Source organism: Amia ocellicauda, chromosome 15 (assembly GCF_036373705.1).
Source record: "Amia ocellicauda isolate fAmiCal2 chromosome 15, fAmiCal2.hap1, whole genome shotgun sequence".
Lineage (NCBI taxonomy): Eukaryota > Metazoa > Chordata > Actinopteri > Amiiformes > Amiidae > Amia > Amia ocellicauda.
In genome coordinates this window covers 1,243,370-1,256,841 of record NC_089864.1, presented here as the reverse complement: position 1 = coordinate 1,256,841, position 13,472 = coordinate 1,243,370, and the positions used below count along the sequence as shown (strand labels likewise).

General features: G+C 46.7%; 1 protein-coding gene across 1 annotated transcript; it reads right to left on the bottom strand.

Moving 5' to 3' along the window:
• Window positions 1-838: 838 nt before the first annotated feature.
• psmb10 (proteasome 20S subunit beta 10) lies at window positions 839-7,882 on the bottom strand. The gene is made up of 8 exons (XM_066724052.1): window positions 7,526-7,882; window positions 2,885-2,978; window positions 2,420-2,517; window positions 2,081-2,221; window positions 1,830-1,945; window positions 1,649-1,707; window positions 1,336-1,487; window positions 839-1,165 (listed from the first exon to the last, which is right to left on the bottom strand). The coding sequence occupies exons 1-8, from the start codon at window positions 7,588-7,590 to the stop codon at window positions 1,054-1,056; spliced, it is 837 nt and encodes a 278-aa protein (XP_066580149.1). The 5' UTR covers window positions 7,591-7,882; the 3' UTR covers window positions 839-1,053.
• Window positions 7,883-13,472: the final 5,590 nt, after the last annotated feature.

The following is a 13,472-nucleotide window of genomic DNA, read 5'->3' as shown; positions in this document are numbered from 1 at the left end:
GCTGGACATGAAAAACTCACTGCACAGAATATAACCTGAGAAAATATGGATTATTGTTGGAGTTCCCCTTTAACACTGACTGACTGACTGACTGGACACTACAGTACATTAACACTGACTGACTGGACACTACAGCACATTAACACTGACTGACTGGACACTACAGCACATTAACACTGACTGACTGGACACTACAGTACATTAACACTGACTGACTGGACACTACAGCACATTAACACTGACTGACTGGACACTACAGCACATTAACACTGACTGACTGGACACTACAGCACATTAACACTGACTGACTGGACACTACAGCACATTAACACTGACTGACTGACTGGACACTAAAGCACATTAACACTGAATGACTGACTGGACACTACAGCACATTAACACTGACTGACTGACTGGACACTACAGCACATTAACACTGACTGACTGGACACTACAGCACATTAACACTGACTAACACTGACTGACTGACTGGACACTATAGTAAATTAACATCGTCAGTGCATCAGTTTCTCAGTGTGTCAGTTTCTCACCTACTCTCACAGTCCAGTCCAGTGGTCCACACAATTTAGAATAATTTATTTATTTCCGGTTTACTTATTTATTTTGTTAAAAGTCAGTTCAGCTGTGAATCTCACTCTCTCTCGCCTTCCATCAACATGGCAACGCCTCAGCTGTGCCCTTGAGCCAAAAGCAATGAAGAACAGATGACAGGCAAGGACCAGGCCAATTCCTGCAGTGAAGCAGAAATAAAAAAACACATTTGTGACTGGGCACGCCTTGTGCGGTTGGTTGAAATGACAGACAGTACAAGTGGTAATACATTTAACTTATTTGATTTTATTGGTATGGATTCCAGTAACAAACGGTTCTCAAATGTTCATTCAAAATATATATGTCTGACTGTGCCTGTGTGTGTCTCTGTTAACGCATCTCTGCCTTTGTCTCTCCCTCTGTCTGTGCATCTCTGTCAGTGTGCGTTACTGCCGCTCTGTCGTTGTTTCACTCAAGCACGTCTGTCTGTCTGTCTCAGTGTCACTGTGTCTCCATGAGCTGCACAGTCTCGTCCAGCAGCTCCAGCGTCAGGGGGGTCACGGTCTCGGTCAGGACTGCTGTGGTACCGTGCTGGTACCGGTACTGCCCCTCCCTGACAGAAAGAGAGAGAGAGAGAGAGAGAGACAGGAGGAGAATAGAGGGAAAGAGAGAAAGAGAAATAGAGAAAGGGAGGTTAATATAGACACTGGTTGGACATCACAGTAAGATGATACTGACTGGCCCTGCTCCCCCTCCCTCTCCTCCTCTCTCTCTCCCCCTCACCTCTGTCCTCGCTGAGCCGGCCGGTCGAAGCCGCGCAGGTATGTCACCCCCGCCTCGGTGATCACACACAGGTCCACGTTGCTGCCGGAGCCCAGGTCACAGAAGATCCCCGCAGCGATGGCGTCTCGCACCAGCGCCTTGCCCTCCTCCAGCTGAGAGAGGGAGACAGAGGGTTAACACAACACACACTGACTGACTGACTGACTGACACTGACAGACAAACAGGTACATGGAAGTTCATGCAGTCATTTACAGACTGACATTAGCACAGTAAACGACAAAATAACAATAATAATATCAATAATCCTCTCACCTCCATGTCAGGTTTGTATCGATCCTCAAACACAGCGACAGCCGCCGCTGAACCTGACCCTGAGACACACAACACATTACAAAACCATTTAACAGCTACAGAACACTATTAAACAACTATAAAACAACAGTTTAACAGGCAGTCAGTCAGTGTGTCAGGGGATGGGGTCACAGGGTCATACCCATGGTGACGAAGGGCAGTTTGTCAGTGGAGCCGTGGGGGTAGATGCTGTACAGGTGTGGCCCCGTCACATCAACCCCGCCCACAATCAGAGAGGAGCCAATGTGGCCCTGGTACCTGAAACACACATCAATGATTGACAGTCAGACAGACACTATACTGCACCTCATCCCACTGCACTGCACTATGTCACTCAGTTCCACTGCACTACACTGTAGTATACTGCACTATACTGCACACCATTTCACTGACCTGAAGAGCATCTGCTTGAGCTGCCTGGTGACTGTGACGACGCGGGGGGGGCGGCCGGTGGAGAGAGCGTGGAGCTCCACGTTTGATGACATCATCTGGGTCGTGACCTCTGCGTCTGCAGCAACACCCGCCCCACAGCAACTGAGAGGAGGAGAGAGAGAGAGATTGTGGTAGAGGTAGAGAGAGAGAGAGGGGTACAGAGGGAGGAAGGGAAAGAGGGGTAGAGAGGGGTTTATAGAGAGGGATGGCAGGGGTGGAGAGAGGCCGAGAGAGGGGTAACAGAGGGAGAAAGGGAATGACGTGTAGAGAGAGGGATGGTGGAGGGAGAGAGGGACTCACTAGATGTTGGGAGCGATGTAGTGGATCTTCATGCAGTTCTTGTCGGCCACCACCATGTCGTCTGTGGCCCTGGTGTCGGCACCCAGAATCACACCATCCTGACGGACAGAGGGAGAGAGAGTGGTGTTTCGTATATATATTTTTATTGTCTGTTTTTCTTTTGTTTGTTTCATTGTATTGTCTCATTTGAATAGCGGGAGAGAGGGAGGGGAGGGGGAATGTTTATATTTGGCCTGTGTGAGGGTTTCTGTATAATTTATTAATGAAATATTGTCTGCTAGAATTCCTGTAATGCTTTGGCAATACTGTTGTCATGCCAATAAAGCAAAATTGAATTGAATCGAGTGTCCAGTCAGTCAGTCAGTGTGTCAGGCAATCAGTCAGTGGTTCAGTCACTCATGTATTGGTCAGTCAGTCAGTGTGTCAGTCAGTCAGTGTGTCAGGCAATCAGTCCGTTAGTCTGACCTTGAACACTATTCCAGCGATGGTGGTTCCAGTCTTCCTGGCTTTGGGAGCTTTATACCCGATTTGTGTCAGCTCTCCCTCTAGAGCCGCATTCCTGAAATATACAGTGCACTTAAGTACAGACACACACACGGTACAGTACAGACACACACAGTGCAGTATAGACACACACACACAGTGCAGTACAGACACACACACACACACACACAGTGCAGTACAGACACACACACACACACACAGTGCAGTACAGACACACACACACACACACACACACACAGTACAGTACAGACACACACACAGTGCAGTACAGACACACACACACACATACAGTGCAGTACACTCACACACACACACACACAGTACGGTACAGACACACACACACACACAGTGCAGTACAGACACAGTACAGTACAGACACACACACACACACAGTACGGTACAGACACACACACACACACACATACAGTGCAGTACAGACACACACACAGTACAGTACAGACACACACACACAGTATGGTACAGACACACACACAGTATGGTACAGACACACACACACACACAGTACGGTACAGACACAGACACACACACACACACACACAGTGCAGTACAGACACACAGACAGTGCAGTACAGACACACAGACACAGTGCAGTACAGACACACAGACACACACACACACACAGACAGTGCAGTACAGACACACACACACACACACAGTGCAGTACAGACACACAGACACAGTACAGTACAGACACACACACACACATACAGTGCAGTACAGACACACACAGTACAGTACAGACACACACACACACACAGTATGGTACAGACACACACACAGTATGGTACAGACACACACACACACACAGTACGGTACAGACACAGACACACACACACACACAGTGCAGTACAGACACACAGACAGTGCAGTACAGACACACACACACACACATACAGTGCAGTACAGACACACACACACACATACAGTGCAGTACAGACACACACACACAGTGCAGTACAGACACACACACACAGTGCAGTACAGACACACACACACACACACACAGACAGTGCAGTACAGACACACACACACACACACACACAGTGCAGTACAGACACACAGACACAGTACAGTACAGACACACACAGTACGGTACAGACACACACACACACATACAGTGCAGTACAGACACACACACACACATACAGTGCAGTACAGACACACACACACAGTGCAGTACAGACACACACACACAGTGCAGTACAGACACACACACACACACACACACAGTGCAGTACAGACACACACACACACACACACACACACACACACACACAGTACAGTACAGACACACACACAGTGCAGTACAGACACACACACACACATACAGTGCAGTACACTCACACACACACACACAGTACGGTACAGACACACACACACACACAGTGCAGTACAGACACAGTACAGTACAGACACACACACAGTACGGTACAGACACACACACACACACACATACAGTGCAGTACAGACACACACACAGTGCAGTACAGACACAGTACGGTACAGACACACACACACACAGTGCAGTACAGACACAGTACAGTACAGACACACACACACACACACACACACACACAGTACGGTACAGACACACACACACACACACATACAGTGCAGTACAGACACACACACAGTACAGTACAGACACACACACACACACACAGTATGGTACAGACACACACACACACACAGTACGGTACAGACACAGACACACACACACACACAGTGCAGTACAGACACACAGACAGTGCAGTACAGACACACACACACACACATACAGTGCAGTACAGACACACACACACACATACAGTGCAGTACAGACACACACACACAGTGCAGTACAGACACACACACACACACACACAGACAGTGCAGTACAGACACACACACACACACACACAGTGCAGTACAGACACACACACACACACACACAGACAGTGCAGTACAGACACACACACACACACACAGTGCAGTACAGACACACACACACAGTACAGTACAGACACACACAGTACGGTACAGACACACACACACACATACAGTGCAGTACAGACACACACACAGTACAGTACAGACACACACACACACACACAGTATGGTACAGACACACACACACACACAGTACGGTACAGACACAGACACACACACACACACAGTGCAGTACAGACACACAGACAGTGCAGTACAGACACACACACACACACATACAGTGCAGTACAGACACACACACACACATACAGTGCAGTACAGACACACACACACAGTGCAGTACAGACACACACACACACACACACACAGACAGTGCAGTACAGACACACACACACACACACAGTGCAGTACAGACACACAGACACAGTACAGTACAGACACACACAGTACGGTACAGACACACACACACACATACAGTGCAGTACAGACACACACACACACATACAGTGCAGTACAGACACACACACACACATACAGTGCAGTACAGACACACACACACAGTGCAGTACAGACACACACACACACACACACACACACACACAGTGCAGTACAGACACACACACACAGTACAGTACAGACACACACAGTATGGTACAGACACACACACACACATACAGTGCAGTACAGACACACACACACACATACAGTGCAGTACAGACACACACACACACACACATACAGTGCAGTACAGACACACACACAGTGCAGTACAGACACACACACACAGTGCAGTACAGTACAGACACACACAGTGCGGTACAGACACACACACACACATACAGTGCAGTACAGACACACACACACATACAGTGCAGTACAGACACACACACACACATACAGTGCAGTACAGACACACACACACACATACAGTGCAGTACAGACACACACACAGTGCAGTACAGACACACACACACACACACACACACACACACACAGTACAGTACAGTACAGACACACACACATACAGTGCAGTACAGACACACACACACACAGTGCAGTACAGACACACACACACAGTGCAGTACAGACAGACACACACAGTGCAGTGCAGTACAGACACACACACACACACACACACACAGTGCAGTACAGACACACACACACACATACAGTGCAGTACAGACACACACAGTACGGTACAGACACACACACACACATACAGTGCAGTACAGACACACACACACAGTGCAGTACAGACACACACACACAGTGCAGTACAGACACACACACACACACACACACAGTGCAGTACAGACACACAGACACAGTACAGTACAGACACACACAGTACGGTACAGACACACACAGTACGGTACAGACACACACACACACACACACACACATACAGTGCAGTACAGACACACACACAGTGCAGTACAGACACACACACACAGTGCAGTACAGACACACACACACACACACAGTGCAGTACAGACACACACACAGTGCAGTACAGACACACACACACAGTACAGTACAGACACACACAGTACGGTACAGACACACACACACACATACAGTGCAGTACAGACACACACACAGTGCAGTACAGACACACACACACAGTGCAGTACAGACACACACACACACACACACACACACACACACACACACAGTGCAGTACAGACACACAGACACAGTACAGTACAGACACACACAGTACGGTACAGACACACACACACACATACAGTGCAGTACAGACACACACACAGTGCAGTACAGACACACACACACAGTGCGGTACAGACACACACACACACATACAGTGCAGTACAGACACACACACACACACACACACACACACAGTGCGGTACAGACACACACACACACATACAGTGCAGTACAGACACACACACACACACACACACACACACACACACAGTGCGGTACAGACACACACACACACATACAGTGCAGTACAGACACACACACACACATACAGTGCAGTACAGACACACACACACAGTGCAGTACAGACACACACACACACACACACAGTGCAGTACAGACACACACACACACACACACACACACACACACAGTGCAGTACAGACACACACACACATACAGTGCAGTACAGACACACACACACACACAGTACGGTACAGTCAAATTATACCACAATCTCTTCAGTATAAGTCCCATTGTTTTACTGCAGTCTGTTATGTAACCTCTGTGTTAGAAAGTAGCATTAAAACCCCTCAATCTACTGATTACCCCACAGTGGTTTTTAGTACTGTACTATATTACTATATAGTGCCTCACTCTAGTATTGATTAATTGACATTATTGATATTATTTTAATATTGTACCTGCTTTCATGGTGGGAAACATTAAGAGCCTTTGGTAATTATATTCATTCAATCACCTGGGTTCTGACTTAAAATGCACATATTTTAGTACGTATACATTAAGATGGAGCTGAATTAAGTCTCACTTAAAGACACAAAGAGACGGCATTACAATGTGGTTTAGAAAGAGAGGAGCTCTCCGGCTCCAGGGCTGCAGACCCACCCGACCTCCTGATCACCGTCACTCACACCTGCCTCCCCGCCTGCTCCCCGGGGCCGAGGCCGAGGAATGCGCACTCACCTCCGGGCGTTCTCGAAGGAAAAGCCGCCGCTCTGGGGCGGGCTAGGCCGCGCACACCGCAGCATGTGGACGCTGTGTCGGGTGTCGCGGCTGTAATGGAGAGATGATACCCGCTCGGGTGTGTTTGAAACGCTTTAAAAGCAGCCGGGAGGCTGGAAAGTGTGTGTTTGATAATCGCAGCGGTTCCGCGTCTCTCACAGCGTGTCAGCGATTTAACAAACACGACGACGCCTCACAAACAGTTTCACTTTCACCTGAACCACATGACGTGTGTTCAGCAACAGCGGAATCAGGAAGAACCTTTACTGAACACATTTCACTGCAGCAGTGCCTGCACGACACGACATTACTGGTATGTGTGTGTGTGAGTGTGTGTGTGTGTGTGTGTGTGTGTGTGTTTCTCAGTGTGTGTGTGTATGTGAGTGTGTTTCTCAGTGTGTGTGTGTATGTGAGTGTGTTTCTCAGTGTGTGTGTGTGTGTATATGAGTGTGTTTCTCAGTGTGTGTGTGTATGTGAGTGTGTTTCTCAGTGTGTGTGTGTGAGTGTGATTCTCAGTGTGTGTGTGTATGTGAGTGTGTTTCTCAGTGTGTGTGTGTGTGTATATGAGTGTGTTTCTCAGTGTGTGTGTGTATGTGAGTGTGTTTCTCAGTGTGTGTGTGTGTGTGTATGTGAGTGTGTTTCTCAGTGTGTGTGTGTATGTGAGTGTGTTTCTCAGTGTATGTGTGTGAGTGTGTGAGTGTGATTCTCAGTGTGTGTGAGTTTCTGACTGTGAGTGTGTGTTTCTGAGTGTGAGTGTCTGTATGTGAGTGTGTTTCTCAGTGTGTGTGTGTCCGAGTGTCTGTGTGTGTGCAGGTGTGTTTCTGAGTGTGAACGTGAGTGTGTTTCCGAGTGCGTGTGTGTGTGTTTCTCACAGTGTGTGTGTGAGTGTGTCTGAGTGTGAGTGCGAGTGTGTGTGTGAGTGTCCGGGTGTGAGTGTGACTGTCTGCGTGTGAGTGTGTTTCTCAGCGTGTGTGTGAGTTTCTGAGTGTGAGTGTGTGCGTGTCTGCGTGTGTGTTTCTCAGTGTGTGTGTGTGTATGTGAGGTGTTTCTCAGTGTGTGTGTGTATGTGAGGTGTTTCTCAGTGTGTGTGTGTGTGTATGTGAGTGTTTCTCAGTGTGTGTGTGTGTATGTGAGTGTGTGTGTATGTGAGTGTGTTTCTCATTGTATGTGTGTGAGTGTGTGTGTGTATGTGAGTGTTTCTCAGTGTGTGTGTGTATGTGAGTGTGTTTCTCATTGTATGTGTGTGAGTGTGTGTGTGTATGTGAGTGTGTTTCTCAGTGTGTGTGTGTATGTGAGTGTGTTTCTCAGTGTGTGTGAGTGTCTGTGTGTGAGTGTGTTTCTCAGCGTGTGTGTGAGTTTCTGAGTGTGAGTGTGTGTGTACTGTGTGTGTGAGTTTGTTTCTCAGTGTGTTTCTCAGTGTGTGTGTGTGATTGTGAGTGTGTTTCTCAGTGTATGTGTGTGTGTGTGAGTGTGATTCTCAGTGTGTGTGAGTTTCTGACTGTGAGTGTGAGTGTGTGTTTCTGAGTGTGAGTGTCTGTATGTGAGTGTGTTTCTCAGTGTGTGTGTGTGCAGGTGTGTTTCTGAGTGTGAACGTGAGTGTGTTTCCGAGTGCGTGTGTGTGTGTTTCTCACAGTGTGTGTGTGAGTGTGTCTGAGTGTGAGTGCGAGTGTGTGTGTGAGTGTCCGGGTGTGAGTGTGACTGTCTGCGTGTGAGTGTGTTTCTCAGCGTGTGTGTGAGTTTCTGAGTGTGAGTGTGTGCGTGTCTGCGTGTGTGTTTCTGAGTGTCTGTGGGTGTGTGAGTGTGTTTCTCATTGTATGTGTGTGAGTGTGTATGTGAGTGTGTGTGTGTATGTGAGTGTGTTTCTCAGTGTGAGTGTGTGTATGTGAGTGTGTTTCTCAGTGTGTGTGTGTATGTGAGTGTGTTTCTCAGTGTGTATGTGAGTGTGTGTGTGAGTTTCTGAGTGTGTGTGTGTGTATGTGAGTGTGTTTCTCAGTGTGTATGTGAGTGTGTGTGTGAGTTTCTGAGTGTGAGTGTGTGTATGTGAGTGTGTTTCTCAGTGTGTGTGTGTATGTGAGTGTGTTTCTCATTGTATGTGTGTGAGTGTGTATGTGAGTGTGTTTCTCAGTGTGTGTGTGTGTGTATGTGAGGTGTTTCTCAGTGTGTGTGTGTATGTGAGTGTGTTTCTCAGTGTGTGTGTGTATGTGAGTGTGTGTGTGTATGTGAGTGTGTTTCTCATTGTATGTGTGTGTGTGTGTATGTGAGTGTGTTTCTCAGTGTGTGTGTGTGTGTGTGTATGTGAGTGTGTTTCTCAGTGTGTGTGTGTATGTAAGGTGTTTCTCAGTGTGTGTGTGTATGTGAGTGTGTTTCTCAGTGTGTGTGTATGTGAGTGTGTTTCTCAGTGTGTGTGTATGTGAGTGTGTTTCTCAGTGTGTGTGTGTGTATGTGAGGTGTTTCTCAGTGTGTGTGTGTGTATGTGAGGTGTTTCTCAGTGTGTGTGTGTATGTGAGTGTGTTTCTCAGTGTGTGTGTGTGTATGTGTGTGTTTCTCAGTGTGTGTGTGTGTATGTGAGGTGTTTCTCAGTGTGTGTGTGTATGTGAGGTGTTTCTCAGTGTGTGTGTGTGTGTATGTGAGTGTTTCTCAGTGTGTGTGTGTGTATGTGAGTGTGTGTGTATGTGAGTGTGTTTCTCATTGTATGTGTGTGAGTGTGTGTGTGTATGTGAGTGTGTTTCTCAGTGTGTGTGTGTGTATGTGAGTGTGTTTCTCAGTGTGTGTGTGTATGTGAGTGTGTTTCTCATTGTATGTGTGTGAGTGTGTGTGTGTATGTGAGTGTGTTTCTCATTGTATGTGTGTGAGTGTGTGTGTGTATGTGAGTGTGTTTCTCAGTGTGTGTGTGTGTATGTGAGTGTGTTTCTCAGTGTGTGTGTGTATGTGAGTGTGTTTCTCATTGTATGTGTGTGAGTGTGTGTGTGTATGTGAGTGTGTGTGTGTATGTGAGTGTGTTTCTCAGTGTGTGTGTGTATGTGAGTGTGTTTCTCATTGTATGTGTGTGAGTGTGTGTGTGTATGTGAGTGTGTTTCTCAGTGTGTGTGTGTATGTGAGTGTGTTTCTCATTGTATGTGTGTGAGTGTGTATGTGAGTGTGTTTCTCATTGTATGTGTGTGTGTATGTGAGGTGTTTCTCAGTGTGTGTGTGTGTGTATGTGAGGTGTTTCTCAGTGTGTGTGTGTATGTGAGTGTGTTTCTCAGTGTGTGTGTATATGTGAGTGTGTGTGTGTATGTGAGTGTGTTTCTCATTGTATGTGTGTGTGTGTGTATGTGAGTGTGTTTCTCAGTGTGTGTGTGTGTGTGTGTATGTGAGTGTGTTTCTCAGTGTGTGTGTGTATGTAAGGTGTTTCTCAGTGTGTGTGTGTATGTGAGTGTGTTTCTCAGTGTGTGTGTATGTGAGTGTGTTTCTCAGTGTGTGTGTATGTGAGTGTGTTTCTCAGTGTGTGTGTATGTGAGTGTGTTTCTCAGTGTGTGTGTGTGTATGTGAGGTGTTTCTCAGTGTGTGTGTGTGTATGTGACGTGTTTCTCAGTGTGTGTGTGTGAGTGTGTTTCTCAGTGTGTGTGTGTGTATGTGAGGTGTTTCTCAGTGTGTGTGTGTGTATGTGAGGTGTTTCTCAGTGTGTGTGTGTATGTGAGGTGTTTCTCAGTGTGTGTGTGTATGTGAGTGTGTTTCTCAGTGTGTGTGTGTGTATGTGAGGTGTTTCTCAGTGTGTGTGTGTATGTGAGTGTGTTTCTCAGTGTGTGTGTGTGTATGTGTGTGTTTCTCAGTGTGTGTGTGTATATGAGTGTGTTTCTCAGTGTGTGTGTGTGTATGTGAGGTGTTTCTCAGTGTGTGTGTGTATGTGAGTGTGTGTGTGTATGTGAGTGTGTTTCTCATTGTATGTGTGTGAGTGTGTGTGAGTGTGATTCTCAGTGTGTGTGTGTATGTGAGTGTGATTCTCAGTGTGTGTGTGTATGTGAGGTGTTTCTCAGTGTGTGTGTGTGTGTATGTGAGTGTTTCTCAGTGTGTGTGTGTGTGTATGTGAGTGTGTGTGTATGTGAGTGTGTTTCTCATTGTATGTGTGTGAGTGTGTGTGTGTATGTGAGTGTGTTTCTCAGTGTGTGTGTGTGTATGTGAGTGTGTTTCTCAGTGTGTGTGTGTATGTGAGTGTGTTTCTCAGTGTGTGTGTGTGTATGTGAGGTGTTTCTCAGTGTGTGTGTGTATGTGAGTGTGTGTGTGTATGTGAGTGTGTTTCTCAGTGTGTGTGTGTATGTGAGTGTGTTTCTCAGTGTGTGTGTGTGAGTGTGTATGTGAGTGTGTTTCTCATTGTATGTGTGTGAGTGTGTGTGTGTATGTGAGTGTGTTTCTCAGTGTGTGTGTGTGTATGTGAGTGTGTTTCTCAGTGTGTGTGTGTGTGTATGTGAGTGTGTTTCTCAGTGTGAGTGTGTGAGTGTGATTCTCAGTGTGTGTGTGTGTATGTGAGTGTGTTTCTCAGTGTGTGTGTGTATGTGAGTGTGTTTCTCAGTGTGTGTGTGTGTATGTGAGTGTGTTTCTCAGTGTGTGTGTGTGTATGTGAGTGTGTTTCTCAGTGTGTGTGTATGTGAGTGTGTTTCTCAGTGTGTGTGTGTGTGTATGTGAGTGTGTTTCTCAGTGTATGTGTGTGAGTGTGTGAGTGTGATTCTCAGTGTGTGTGTGTGTGTGTATGTGAGTGTGTTTCTCAGTGTGTGTGTGTATGTGAGTGTGTTTCTCATTGTGAGTGTGTTTCTCAGTGTGTGTGTGTGTATGTGTATGTGAGTGTGTTTCTCAGTGTATGAGTGTGATTCTCAGTGTGTGTGAGTTTCTGACTGTGAGTGTGTGTTTCTGAGTGTGAGTGTCTGTATGTGAGTGTGTTTCTCAGTGTGTGTGTGTCCGAGTGTCTGTGTGTGTGCAGGTGTGTTTCTGAGTGTGAACGTGAGTGTGTTTCCGAGTGCGTGTGTGTGTGTTTCTCACAGTGTGTGTGTGAGTGTGTCTGAGTGTGAGTGCGAGTGTGTGTGTGAGTGTCCGGGTGTGAGTGTGACTGTCTGCGTGTGAGTGTGTTTCTCAGCGTGTGTGTGAGTTTCTGAGTGTGAGTGTGTGCGTGTCTGCGTGTGTGTTTCTGAGTGTCTGTGGGTGTGTGAGTGTGTTTCTCATTGTATGTGTGTGAGTGTGTATGTGAGTGTGTGTGTGTATGTGAGTGTGTTTCTCAGTGTGAGTGTGTGTATGTGAGTGTGTTTCTCAGTGTGTGTGTGTATGTGAGTGTGTTTCTCAGTGTGTATGTGAGTGTGTGTGTGAGTTTCTGAGTGTGTGTGTGTGTATGTGAGTGTGTTTCTCAGTGTGTATGTGAGTGTGTGTGTGAGTTTCTGAGTGTGAGTGTGTGTATGTGAGTGTGTTTCTCAGTGTGTGTGTGTATGTGAGTGTGTTTCTCATTGTATGTGTGTGAGTGTGTATGTGAGTGTGTTTCTCAGTGTGTGTGTGTATGTGAGTGTGTTTCTCAGTGTGTGTGTGTATGTGAGTGTGTGTGTGTATGTGAGTGTGTTTCTCATTGTATGTGTGTGTGTGTGTATGTGAGTGTGTTTCTCAGTGTGTGTGTGTGTGTGTGTATGTGAGTGTGTTTCTCAGTGTGTGTGTGTATGTAAGGTGTTTCTCAGTGTGTGTGTGTATGTGAGTGTGTTTCTCAGTGTGTGTGTATGTGAGTGTGTTTCTCAGTGTGTGTGTATGTGAGTGTGTTTCTCAGTGTGTGTGTATGTGAGTGTGTTTCTCAGTGTGTGTGTGTGTATGTGAGGTGTTTCTCAGTGTGTGTGTGTGTATGTGACGTGTTTCTCAGTGTGTGTGTGTATGTGAGTGTGTTTCTCAGTGTGTGTGTGTG

Coding starts and splice junctions, on each gene's coding strand:
- psmb10 (XM_066724052.1), bottom strand. CDS start 7,590: ATGCTGCGGTGTGCGCGGCCTAGCCCGCCCCAGAGCGGCGGCTTTTCC. Junction 1,708..1,829: donor ACTGCCCTTCGTCACCATGG/GTATGACCCTGT, acceptor TGTGTGTCTCAG/GGTCAGGTTCAGCGGCGGCT. Junction 1,488..1,648: donor GATACAAACCTGACATGGAG/GTGAGAGGATTA, acceptor TCCCTCTCTCAG/CTGGAGGAGGGCAAGGCGCT.